The following is a 13,677-nucleotide window of genomic DNA, read 5'->3' on the forward strand; positions in this document are numbered from 1 at the left end:
TTTTTTTTTTTTTTTTGGTGTATATGTTACAGCTGCAATTGAAGAAATTAATTTACATAAATTGCAGCATTTGTCAGTAAATTGCGTTAACAAATGTCGAGAGTTTACTTTTCTTGACACTAACTAGAAGATTGAAAGTTATTGATCTTGATTTTGAACGGCGTGAGCAAAGCACTTTTTAATGAAATTCTCTTATGGCGCATTAAAGAAAGATGAATAAAAATATTAAAGTTCGGATTAGAATTGAAATTAGAGGCCGAAATTAGAATTATATCGAAAAAAGCAAAGCTGAGCCTAGAGCTAAAGGCAGTACTTAATTAGGCTGACACTTCGAATCAGAACTAGAAGTAGCATGAGTTAGAATTAGAGTTCGAATTACAATTACACTTTGAGGTTAACTTAGCACTCCATACAAAGGAAATGGCAATTAGCAGTTAGGACTAAATTTAGAGTTAGAATTAGAATTAGACTTATAGTTAACAGTTAAAGTTAGAATTTAGATTTAGATTTAGTTTTAGATTTGGAATTATAGTTAGAGTTAGCCCTACAGCTAGAGTAAGACTACAAATAGTTTGGCTTAAAGTCAGGTTGAGAATTAGAACTAGAAATAGTTCGAGTTAAAATTAGGTTTGGGATTTAAGTTAGAGCGGAACTAGGCAGTAGACATAATGTTACAATTAGGATTTAGGTTTAATTTAGACTTACGGATAGGATTAGAAATCAAGTTGGAATTCTAGTTAGAGCTGGATTTAGAGGTACGCTTAGCATTACACATTTAGTTATAATAAGAACGCGGATTAGGTTTAGAATTAGAGTTAAGATTAGACTTATAGTTTAAGTTAATTATATTTTAGATTCAGGTTTATATTCGGAGTTGTATTTATATTTCCACCTAGACTCAGAGTAATTGGAATTATAAGTGGTTGGACTTACAGTAGGGAAGAGTAGATTTAGAATTAGGTTAGAATTTAGTTAGATTTAGAATTAGGGTCACAGTTAGAGTTAGCGTTAGAGTTACATTTAGAATTAGAATGCAAATTAGAGCGAGAATTACGTTTAGAGCTTGAGTTAGATTTAGAATTAGAGTTAGAATTAGAGTGTGAGAGAATCGGAGTCAACGTGAGAAGGGGAAGTATAGTTAGAGCCAGAATTAGAATAAGAATTAAACCTAGAAGGAGAAGTAGAATTGCGCTTTGAGTTTGATTTATGATTGAGCTTGAAATGTAATAATTTTGCTGTCATCCTACCTAATGATCGTCTGATTTAGAGCGAGAACCATGGCTCAGTTTAGACCAGTTGAAAATAGTTTTACTTACCTACTTAAGTTATTACGTAGAGTTGTAAAGTTTCGCAGTGCATAATATTAACTCCAAATCCTTTTGGGAATGAGGCACTTACGGGAAATAGGTTTTCATTCTATTCTTTGTTAGCAATCGTTACTAAGAGTTCAATGCCCTCGAAAACGTTGTGAGATATTTTGTTGCCACATGTATGTGAAACATACTCGTCTCAGAAATTGTTCGTCACTAATGCACAGCAACGGTTATGACTGCAGACTGTTATCATTCATTGAGAAGATATGTTTGAACTTCAGAAATAGTTTCTTAGCAATTCATGTAAGATATCTTGCTACTAACATGAGAAGTGGGAAAGAGGTTTCTTTATTGATTCCACGGTTACGTTTTCATTTCAACAGAGAGAAGAGGAACCATCTTATACCATGATCCTTCCAACACAGGTTATATGTGTGATATTGTCGTTGAAGAACCACTTGAAATTTTTGTACACAAAATCATACGAATTTTTTTAAAAACATTTAAAAATTTTTTTTTTAATTTTAATCAATTTTCACAAACGTTTTATTGTGCTATTCTTTTTTTTTCTATTAAAAATTAAAAAAGTTTACCTTTAAAAACTTATTGATTTATTTGCATTTATTTTCGCTTGTTTTTTAATCGAAACCTTATCATATTTTCTTTTATTTTATTTTAATCTTTTAGTTCCCACTTGAATAGCGTTAAACACTTTTTCAGCAATAAAAATAAAAAAACTTATTATTAATCCGCCAATTAAAATAATCCAAATCCAATATAAATCTTCTATTTTTAATGGTTCGTGAATCAACTTCTCGCTCGTATCGATCAAAGGGATCTTATGCTGGCGTACCATGTCGTGAAATGTTTGCAATGACCATGCCTCCAATAAGCCCACCGCATTTATGGACAAGATGAGATTATCTAGAGGTTCCTTGTATGGCGAATTCTCTTGCAGCGGTAAAGCCATTAACATAAAATCTAAAAAGTTCAACGTCACCGGTTGACAAAACACACTACGCAAGAAGTACTTCTGTTGCATTTGCAAAGCATTCCAAATACCCTGAGTAACCGTGTAACCGTATGAGATGTTCAACATTTTGCGATTGCGTTGATATGCGCCCGTATCGTTCGTAAAAATCATACATCCTTCAAGTTTTTTTTCAAGTTCCGGCGAAAGTATTGCATTTAAAGTATCTTTATCGCCGACATCGAAAAGCAATTTCGTTTTGGAATTTCTTAAGTCATCGAAAGTTTTTATATGCGATTGATAAGTGGGTGTTGTTATTAGCGTCTTCAAATGGGCTGAATACAAGGCGCTATTGATAAGACCTATTAAGAAAACTACGCCATATAACAACTGCAATGATATTTGTGTCGTGTAAGACAAAGCGAAACTCTGTCCTAGTACACCACGCAGTATTTTGTCATTCAGAAATATGTCTATCCAAAGAAGTCGGCTTTTGATAACATATTGAAAAATTGTCTGAATAATTGACAAGAGCATCGTCAGGGTCGCCAAGGTTAAATACAAATCCCACGTTAGCACTAAACCAAAAACATCGGCTATATGCACCAACTGCGAACAGGGCACCATAATACCCCAATTCGTCAATTCGAAAGGATATGATAAGCCTTGCCACTTAGCATCTCTGAAAGTGAAATCCATACTCATGCCAACATCTAAAATGCCGTGGTGCGTGTAATTTTCAACTTTTAGCGAATGTATAACCTCACCAGCATTCACTTCAAACGGGAACTTCAGCGTAGCGTTATACATCTCGGCAAATAGCAGGAGAAGTTTTCCCAAGTAACCGCTGATTACTTGATGACCACTCCTATCCGCAAATACCATGGTGCGTGGTTCAATTTGATCCGGTAACGTATATAGAGGTTTGCCTTGCATATTACGCCAATGGGAAGCGTAAAACATATTCTTCCCATTTTTGTTGAAATTGAATGAATGCGTCGACCATTTGAACCACGGAAAAGGCGTCAACTGATAATAGATAAGATTGCTTTCCACATTCGTTTCGATGAAATTCACCAATAAATTTATAATTTTATTAAGTTCACAAAAATCAAGCAATGATTTCTGAAATTTCTTCTGTTCTTTTACAAAGAAAGCCAAAACTAAAACGCGTATTGGACGTATGTAACGTATGCTCGCAGCTAAGTTCAAAAATAATTTCTCATCATATTCGTGCAGAACGAGAACAACAGCGAATATTTCGCTATTAATTTCCGATTTTATATAAACTTGTTGATGTTTTTGTAAAATTATTTTCGGTTTTTCAAGTTTCACTAGAAAATCAATACGCGAATCATACGGGAATCTTTCGAAATTTTGCATCATAAATAATGTTTGAAATTCACGTTCTTCCCGGACACTCGCTATGAAATCTTTAAAATATTGAATATTTTCTTTAAACTGTAGAATAAGGTTTTCATTGAAAGCCGTCACTTCAAATAAAACTAAATAAAAAACAACCGTTAAATGCAAAAGCTTATAACGCCTACAGTAGAACATTTTGTATAAATTTACAGAACATGCAATCATAAGCTTTCTCATACACTGGCGAATAATGCTTAAGGACTTTGACTATAATTATCTTGACTTTTATTTACTTTCGACCGTTTTATCTAAATTGTAATCTTTGTTCAAACCTGTGTATGTTGATGTGTTTGTCATTGCATTCAATATTTGTATAAGTGATGAAGTGAAGTTGATGTAAAAGAGAGAGTGTCTTAAAAGAGAGTTGGAAAGTGTGGGCGAGTTGCATTGAACCATATCTACCTACTATAGTAAGGTGACCGAAAGTACGAGGCCACTGTTACAGGTTAAAGTAAAAACACATTTTTTTGTAGGATGGAAGGAAAGTTAGTGAGAAAAAGTATTCCGGAAGGTTATTAAGCATTTATATACTTATTTGTAAAAAATAATTGTTATAATATAACAAAAAATTAGAAAAAAAATAGCAGCCTTAAATTTAACAGGCTTCATAGTCTATGGTGTAGGTGGTGTAGGTGGTTCACTCAATAAGTCTCCGGTCTGACATATATATAGCGTATAAATGGTTGGCATATCCATACGATTCCTGGTTAGAATCAACCTCTAAACGATATGCGTCCCAATTTTATGACATTCTAACAATTACTTTACACGTTACAGTTATTTTAGCCACACCAGTTTTTTTGGTTACTTTGCAGAGCTCTCGTTAGTTACCGTCCATTCAGCTGATTACCGATTTGGATCTGAACCGGTTTTTCAAACCATTTCCCATACCGGATGAAAAAAGCTCTTCATTTCGTTTAAATATCGCCCTGAGTCATCAAGATATTGTTGTCTAAAGTAAGCGAAAGGGCAAACCACTTTGAATAGAGCTTTCTCAGGGACTGATGTCGATACAAAATAGATGATACACCGCCTTCTGATACCTTTAAAGTGTCAGCTACCTTATGCAACTTCAATTTTCAGTGTTCGCAAAACCCTTTCGTGCATTTTTTTATATTTTCTAAAACAAATGTCGATTTTGGGCTACCAGAGGATTCAACACAATCGGTGTCTATACGACTGTGTTTGAAATTTGCAAGCCACCCACAAATTTATCATTTCGATATACAAGAGTCGCCATAACGACATTCACACCAATGTTATTGCTGGTGGGGGGCAACTTTTCTTAACAACGAAATTCAGATTTTTCCGTTGCTTTAAAAATTAGAAAAGTCGCACCATTTACATAAGTGTAATTTGTAAGCTTTTTGTCAGAATATCACGAAATTTTGGCACATCTCGCTTGAACTTTGATGCGATCCAGAAACCATACGCTTCAGACAAGAGCGCTATTGAGATTTTGTTAGCTGTGACTATGAGGCGTCGGAAGTTTTAGAAATATCCAGTTTTTTCTGATTGGCGAAGTTTTGAGGGATAATATTCACTTTTCAATCAAAAAACGAAATATTTTGTTAATAACAAATCGTTTAGCGTTTACATTAAATTGAATAGAAGTTGCAGCAATTTTGTCGCGGGCAAAACATTCTTGAGATAAGCTCTGGAATCGAATCACTCTCGTTTCCATATCCGCTCAAGGATCGGCCATATATTTTTGTTTGAAAATACTTTTAAACGTGCACAAACACTAACTGTATTAGAAAGGTTCCAACGCATCAGATGATACTGTAAGTCTATAAGTTGTCAGCATAGGAAAGATTTGCAGGAAAAAATCGATTTCAGATAATCAAGTTTTTTGCATGCGTTCTATTGGATATTTTGGACCTTCTATTAGGTCGTCGAGAATGAAATTATATAAGATCGTATTTAATCTATCACCTAAAAATTTCATCCTTGACGACCTAATAGTAATTTTAAATTTCCTATGAGGCAAAAACAATTTTTTTTATTAAATTGGAATACGTTAACCCTTAAGTATGGTAAGTTTTGCAGTTGCATCGTTCGTTGTTGATAGCTTTTCGTAGTTCGAGGAATGATCAATCTAACTATCCGGGACAAAAAAAATCTTCTCCCCACTTCTGTTTTTTACAATCACGAAATTCGATCAGGCTTAGTGTTACGCAAAGCTTAAGCATGATAAGGTTCGGCGCGACAGATTTGAATATTTTACAATATTCGTAGGCTCCCCCTTTTTCTCTTGGAAATCGGCAGAAACTTTTATTGACGCATTAGAACGATTACAAGTATTTTCTTGTTGGTGAAATATAATTTACCAAAACCAAAAACCATAACCAACCTACATCATCCTTCATTTCTGCTTGGTTTTCTACAAAGAAAACAAACACAAGTTACCTTCAGTTCAGAGATGTGGGCATAAGCAAATTTGTACTTTACCTGAAATCCATTTCCAAGATTTCTTCGAACAGTATAAAGCAACATTTCTGAATGGCCTAACCAACTGGCGTAAACGTTGTTCATGGTCGTACAATAAGTCTAAGAATGATATGGGTAGAAGCGACATCAAGGGTCGCTCTACGACCACTCGTAATATATTCGATTAAGAGAATTTGGCTGTGTGTTTTTGCCATATGTCAACCATTACAGAGACAGAACGTCGACGGGTTAATTCCCACGGGACTCTTACTATCATTGTTTTCCTAAGAAATAAGCAAAAGCATAAATGGCATCATCAAAAAATGCTACAACATTTTTCTAAAAGCGTCGACATGGTCACCTTGATTGTGAACTCCGTTCACAAGACATTGTTGTGTAATAATGTTCTAGTTTCTTTCAACATGGCAAATCCATTACCGTACACTTCAACAGCCTTGGCAAGTTATTCTAATTGCTTTTAGAAATTTTAAAGAAAGTTTAACAACGAAACTCTGACGAGGTGAGGACCAATTAATAATCACCTCGATACAGCGGGAAATTGAATTTTAATTCGTATACATACTTTAGCGCAATTAAGAAAAGAGATGTAATCGGAAAAGACATATCGCCCAATAAGACAAAAACGTTATTTATGACCTGATATTAAAGATTATATGCCATGCTAAGGAATCGAAAAATACCGCAGCTTATCCCACGGATGACAAAGAAAAGCGAAATTATTAAGAGACAAATTTTTCGTATTTCCATATCAAATACCGAGAACTCTTTTCATTAAGGATACTTACAAACTCAAAAGCGAACTTGGGAAACTAAACAAAAAAACAAAACATTGTAATGAATACTGGTTCTTAACTGTATTTAAATTAGTATGAGTCAGCAATTTTTTATTAATGTATTTTCAAGTTAAAACGGTTTCACCCTCCTGCCCACACCAATATACAATCGAACTCTTGCCCATGACCCTGGTGTAGGTTCACGCCATTTATAAGAAATCATTCCCTGAAATATTTAAAGATTTGATCTTCGAACTCGAATAAAAGTCACGACAAATAAATTCAAAATCGTCGCCATTCATCATATAACACAAAAAAAACATCACTTGAGCCAGAATTTAAAAAAACGCTCTGCATGATAGAAACTATATCAAAGCAAACAAGTTAGAAAGTGTCTGGCGAAACTTGGAAAAGATCACGTGATAACACGCAAACACATATATATATAATATATATACATATATATCTATATATATATCTACAATCAAGCTAACGGCCAACTTTATTAAAGTCGAAGAAGTAAAGAATACCGTGTTTATGTAGAACCCTTTTTGATCAGCTCAGTAAATCATCTGTTTTTGATTTGTTGACTCGCAGAAGAAGAAGAGAAAGTGTTTGGTATTATGTATATATACATATGTAAATATATATATGTATATATTTTTTTTTTTTTTTTGGAATTTCGTGTCCATGTAGAACCCTTTTTATCCAATTCAGTAAAGCATTTGTTTTTGATTTGTTGACTCGCAGAAGAAGACGAAAACGAATTTGGAATTTTTACTTTAATGTGTAAAACTTATATAAAGGTGTATGTTGCCATATTAGCAATTCTCCCTTCACACTTTTTAAGTGTATTTGTGTGAAAAAAAGAGAGAAGAAAACCACATAAACTATGTGGATGGATGGATGTTCTATATGCAAATATCTGAATGAATCTATATGAAAATATAGTTTAATCAAAATTGACTGATTTCCGAAAAGCCTATCAAAAATTCAAATTAAATCACTCTTTGTACCGACAACGTTAAAAGATAATTTCCTAAAGAGGTGTCATCTGTAAACAATTACAAATTATTAACATCTCCCGCTCACATTTATCATGGGTAAAAGATTGCGTTTACTAAAATTGCAACGTGAGGATTGCTTTGTTCGATTGCATAACAACAATTTGCGCAGCATCATACAAAAAAACAATTTATATTCAGTGAAGTTAACTATCACTTGCATATATTCCCCGCTGACGATTGTGGTAATAATAGTGAAGACGATGAATATTATAATCTTATAGTAAATGAAAAAGTTTTTCAATTAATGCCATGAACTTTGTTAAAATTTTCATTTGAATTTAAAAAAATATTTCTTAGGTCCACTGATCATAGCTAAGAGAGATAGGTATTGTTTTTCGAAAATGAATCCGCTACAAATATGAAATATTACGTTCGCCACGGTACTGGCAGGAGGCTTAACAAATTTTTGATTGTTCGTGATAGTTATAATATATCTTTTTGAAAAACGCAAACAAAACAGTAAAGACACTAAAAGTCAAAGTAAAAGTAAATCAAGTTAATCCGAATACTTGCTATCCATTATTAGGTCGAAGACTATTGAAAATTTCCAATTAATTATACATTTTACAAAAAGGACATGATTTATATATAAGTACATAGACGTCGCAATCATCAAAGAATGATAGTTGAAGACGTATTGATCGATCACTCGGGCTATATGCATTCATTTCTTTCATTTACTAATTTCATTCATTCATTCATTCATTCATCTGGTTCGTTAATCCATATCATTCATGGGTTCATTCAACCTTTTCATTCATGTATTCATTTTGTTGATTCACTCATTTATTCTTCAACTGCACTTCACGATTTGTTTCAGTCGTTGATTGACATAACTTAATAATTCATTTATTCACTCATTTCATTTATATACTCACCTAAATTATTTTTATTATTTTTTTTTTTGTTCATTTATAACATTCATTCATTCGCGCAATTATTTATCCGTCCATACAACCACTAGTTCATACATTCATTCATTCATTCACTCATTTCATTCTGAATTACTTTTTTCTGTTTCTTTATATCACTCATTCATTCACGCACTTATTTATCCATCCATAGAACCATTAGTTCTTAGTGATTTGAACTTTTTGCTCATTCATTTGTTGTATTCATCACTCATTTGTAATCGTATCCATTCATTGCGTTCATCATTCATTCATCATCGTATTCATTCATTGCATTCATTATTGTAATGATTCATTACATTTATCATTCATTCATTTTCATTTCATGCATTCATTCATGAACACATTCATTTGTTTAATTCTTTATTCGTTTATTCATTCATTCAGTCGCTCACTCGCTCTTTCAATCATTACTTCATTGCATTCATTCATTGCACTCAGCATTCGTTCATCATTGTACTCATAAATTCCGTTCATTATTTTATCCATTCACCGTACATTCTTATTCATTCAATTTCATCCATTCACTCACACAAAGATTCCCTAATTTAGTCGTTTATTCGTTACATTCATTCAGTCATATCCAGCCATTCACACGCCTTTTTCACGTTTCATTTGTTCACTTATTAATTTCATTTCATACATATGTATATCTATTTCATCCGTTCCTTTTATTCCATTTATTGACTTATTTATACACTACTTACATAACATATAGACAGTTTTTTTTTTTTTTTTTTTGCTGCGGCATGTGTTTTTTCACTTATAGGAAGTGTAGGAAGCATATATCTCAGGACCAGTGTAAGAATTTATAAATCAATATTTCTTTGTCATTTTGCTTAACTACGTTCACGCAAGCTTTTTGAAAATCTATTTTACAACAAGCCAACAAAACCAAGCAGCAAAAAAAACGAAAGCAAGCGAACTGGGAAGCAAGCAGAGATGCAAGTATTGCGACAGATATCAACCAAGACCTGCCTTTGTGAAGTAAGCAGTAAGATGAGCTACCGTTACCATAACTAATGTAAAAAGTCTAGAGCTTTTGGTTACCGTCAGAGTTACTTAAATTCTCATGCTAGTGTTTATGAAGTTGAAAAATGAATTTGAAAACCGACACGAAACGAATGGATTCCGACCTGCCGTCAAATCATTTATTAATGCGTACATTACATTAACACATGTACCTGTATAATGAATACCTAAGACTCGACATCAGATTGGCGAGCACTTTGTTAATTAAAAAACATGTCCATAACTTAACACTTTCTTCCCCTAAAATTTGACTTTATTGGACATATTTGAAAAAACTTGTTGTCTTAGAAGATCCGACGCTCCTTTTTTTTGTCTTGTAGTGTGACTAATCACTCCCCTATTTGCCGAACACGATGGCTATTAGAAAGAAATGAAGGAAGAGAAAGAAATAGGGAAGTGTTGGTGGCCACAGTCTTTACCCTCTGAGCATACGCTATAGCTACGACCAAAGTAAACTCTTCCCCAGTGAGATTTGAACCGGCGGACATTGACTTGATAGTCGCGATTCTCCCCTACTCGGCTTGACTTCCTTTCGAGGTAAGCAAGCTTATCGCACAAAGCAAAATCTCTTCCATATTCGCGAACGCTAGTTTGGTTACAAACCGAACGGACAAACTCAATATAACTTATGCAACAATCATGTTGGATATACATTAAAAAAAACTTTACTAAAATTATGATTTAATTAAATGGTAACCTGCGTCGAATATTTTTTATAAATTAATGGCGATTACGAGACGCAAACAAACAGACATACTAACAGACAGCCAATCACATAAAAACAAGAAAATCATAAGCACTCAGTGATTATCTCTGCTTCGCTTTTATTATTTCATCAAAGTAAAGCAAAAAAATTAAATAAATAAAACCCAAAAATCACCCTGACCAACAACAATTGCTTTTGCATATTATTAAACCAATTTTTGGACAGCAAACATTTACGTGCCCCATATACATGTAAATATTTTTATTTTTATTTTTATTTTTTTTTTTTTTTGTGTACCTACTAACTGAACCAATCTATGTTGTTATCCGCATTCACTTGCCAATCGCAATCGATATACGCTTATATATGTTATTGTTACTTACGAACGAATTTTTTATTAAGTTTTGGCAACGGAAACTAATAATTTTCTTTTAGTGAACAAAATGAACAAAAAAAACGAAAAAAAACCTTAAATTACCCCTTATAATAATTAAGAGAAGAAAAAAAATTACCGACTAAAGAGCTCTTTACACCCACATGCTTTACTTATACATGTGTGTATAAATCATTCACTCACTTACTCGCCCACTAACTTAGGCACTCACTTACATATACACCCGGTAACAAAACAAATGTAACATCATTTAGACAAGTTAGCGTAACACCTCTGTGTGTCACACGCTATTGTCATTAGGCTAATAAAACAATAAAGAAAATAGGTATGAATTGTTTCTTTCATGCATTTATTATTATATATATATATATATATATACATACATATATATATATATACATGTGAACGTAATTTTTTATACGAATACGTATTACATGTTTTGTTAAAATACTTCCCTAAAAATTAGCAGAAAATTTATTTCCTTCCTTATAACACAATAAATAAGATAAGTGTTCATGGAAACAGAATAATATCTGAAAAATTTTTCTTTTTTCCTTTTCTTCGGTAAAGCGAAATACGCTACTAAAAGCAATACAACGTAATCGATGCTTTAGTTGTGCCGAAGAATGTAAAATATTTGAAACGATTTTTTATTTATTTTTTTTTTTTTGGGTAAATTCCTAATTAACGTAACGTAACAAGTAAAGGCACTATAGTGGTCTACGGCCCACCATTAAATACCCTATAACACTTCGTCTTATTCGAGTTATTCATATTACGATTTTTCAAAATAACATTTTATATGGGAAGTGTTCCAAACAGTGGTCCGCGTCGAAACATTTTCAACATCAATGCATGTCGGTGTTTCAAGTTTCATCAAAATATTGCAAAAGTTGTTAATTGTAGTTTGAACATAAGAAAACAACCTGGACGGGCGGACGGACGGACGGACGGACGGACCGACGGACAAGCTTCGATCGATTCAGGGTCATTTTCTAAATAAAAGCTGTCTCTATCTCAAATCTATGTAGGTATTGCATACATTTATACATATATGTATACAATTCATGTCGAAATTATAGGCTAGTTTGTAGCTGTCGCTGGACAGCTATCAATTATCGACTCGCTATTTTCGCAAAAAAAAATGGGTTTTCCTTTTCAACTTTATTTATCTTACCTGCTGGACGAAGTTCCTTCATACATTGTAAAAAGACATTTAACATTAATGAAAGGATTATCTATCGGTGAACACTTTTTGAGGTTATTTGTAAATGACATACCACATGGGTTGACCCGGGTTTTTTTTTTTTTTTTGGTAACTAGTTATTTAGCATTTTTTGCAAGATAAAGCAAATATGGCTCCTTTTCATAGGAGCACCCGATCGAAAATAGTCCTGATCGGATCACTTTTTCGACCACTTCCCATATGTAAGACTTTTTTGTCAATAGACGTTATATGAACAACTGTATTATAAGTGGTGTAGGGCATTTGAAGGTGGATCGAAAATGGTCCTAATCGGATCACCTTTTCGACCACTTCCCATATGTAAGACTTTTTTGTCAATAGGCGTTATATGAATAACTGTATTAAGCCAAGTGATGTATGGCATTTGAAGGTAGACCGCGCCCCCATTGCCATGTATATAGTGGTCTTTATTTATAAAGTTGTCCAACATTGAATGTTTCACTCAATATTGTAGTGTGTTAACTTGTCGAATAGAAACACTTCTCGGAGACTTCGAAACATGCATATTCTTTTAATCGGAATGAATAGTGCAAACAATATAAAAAATCGATCTGCTGCCGTTATGATTACGATATTGTCGCCAGTTAAAATTCATCTTTTATCCAAAACGGCCTACGTTTTCAACAATTGAGCACAGTCTGCTGTCTAACGCTAAAGTTTTTCAATTAAAGTAAAGCAAGAGGCCCAAGTGGTTTAAATTAGGTGCACTTAATTTTGTTATTTGATTACTATTAAAAACAAATTTTCGTCACCAAAAAATTAACGATTAGCCTTTTTTGGCAGTATATCTAGGTGGCCCAAATTCGATAAGGTAAGGTTCTATCCTTTGCCAATTTACTATTATGAGGTAATTTTCACCATGAAATATTGGAAATTCGACCTTTTTACCATATAAACCTTCAATTTTCGTAGAAACGGTTATATGAAAGGTGGTTCAAAAAATTTCCCCAGTCGGTCCAAACTTTTCACATCATTTTGGAATGCCGAAGCACTACTACCAATCCATTCTTCTCGAGAAATTTTAAGAATTGCAACCCGTCCGAACCATTCTCAATAGTGCTCGTCGTTGGCTTAGGACACGTCAGCGTACCACACGTACAACTTCATCCAAATATCTCAAACTTTACAGCCTGCATGTTGAACACAAACTGACATGGACAAGACGGACAGATAGACAGGCGGACAGACAGGCTTGGATCGACTTAGGAAAGGATTCTGAAGCGATCGGTTAATAAAGAATGGGTCTATCTATGGGTCATCCTTCTTAATGGTACAAACTCATTAATTTCGTACTTGTAGCACAAGTGCAGGGTCATTAGTCTTTAAGATCAATTATCTCTCCCTCTCTCTCTCTCTCTCTCTCTCTCTCTCTCTCTCTCTCTCTCTCTC

At 33.5% G+C, this 13,677-nt stretch overlaps 1 protein-coding gene across 1 annotated transcript; it reads right to left on the reverse strand.

Annotated features, from left to right (window-relative positions):
• Positions 1 to 1,983: 1,983 nt before the first annotated feature.
• LOC119637014 lies at positions 1,984 to 3,843 on the reverse strand. The gene has a single exon (XM_038032788.1). It carries the CDS (start codon positions 3,841 to 3,843, stop codon positions 1,984 to 1,986), a length of 1,860 nt encoding a protein of 619 aa, XP_037888716.1.
• Positions 3,844 to 13,677: the final 9,834 nt, after the last annotated feature.

The sequence above is a fragment of the Glossina fuscipes genome, unplaced genomic scaffold (genome assembly GCF_014805625.2).
Source record: "Glossina fuscipes isolate IAEA_lab_2018 unplaced genomic scaffold, Yale_Gfus_2 42, whole genome shotgun sequence".
NCBI classification, from domain to species: domain Eukaryota; kingdom Metazoa; phylum Arthropoda; class Insecta; order Diptera; family Glossinidae; genus Glossina; species Glossina fuscipes.

Excerpts from the sequence above, each read along its gene's own strand:
- LOC119637014 (XM_038032788.1), bottom strand. The coding sequence starts at position 3,843 with ATGTTCTACTGTAGGCGTTATAAGCTTTTGCATTTAACGGTTGTTTTT.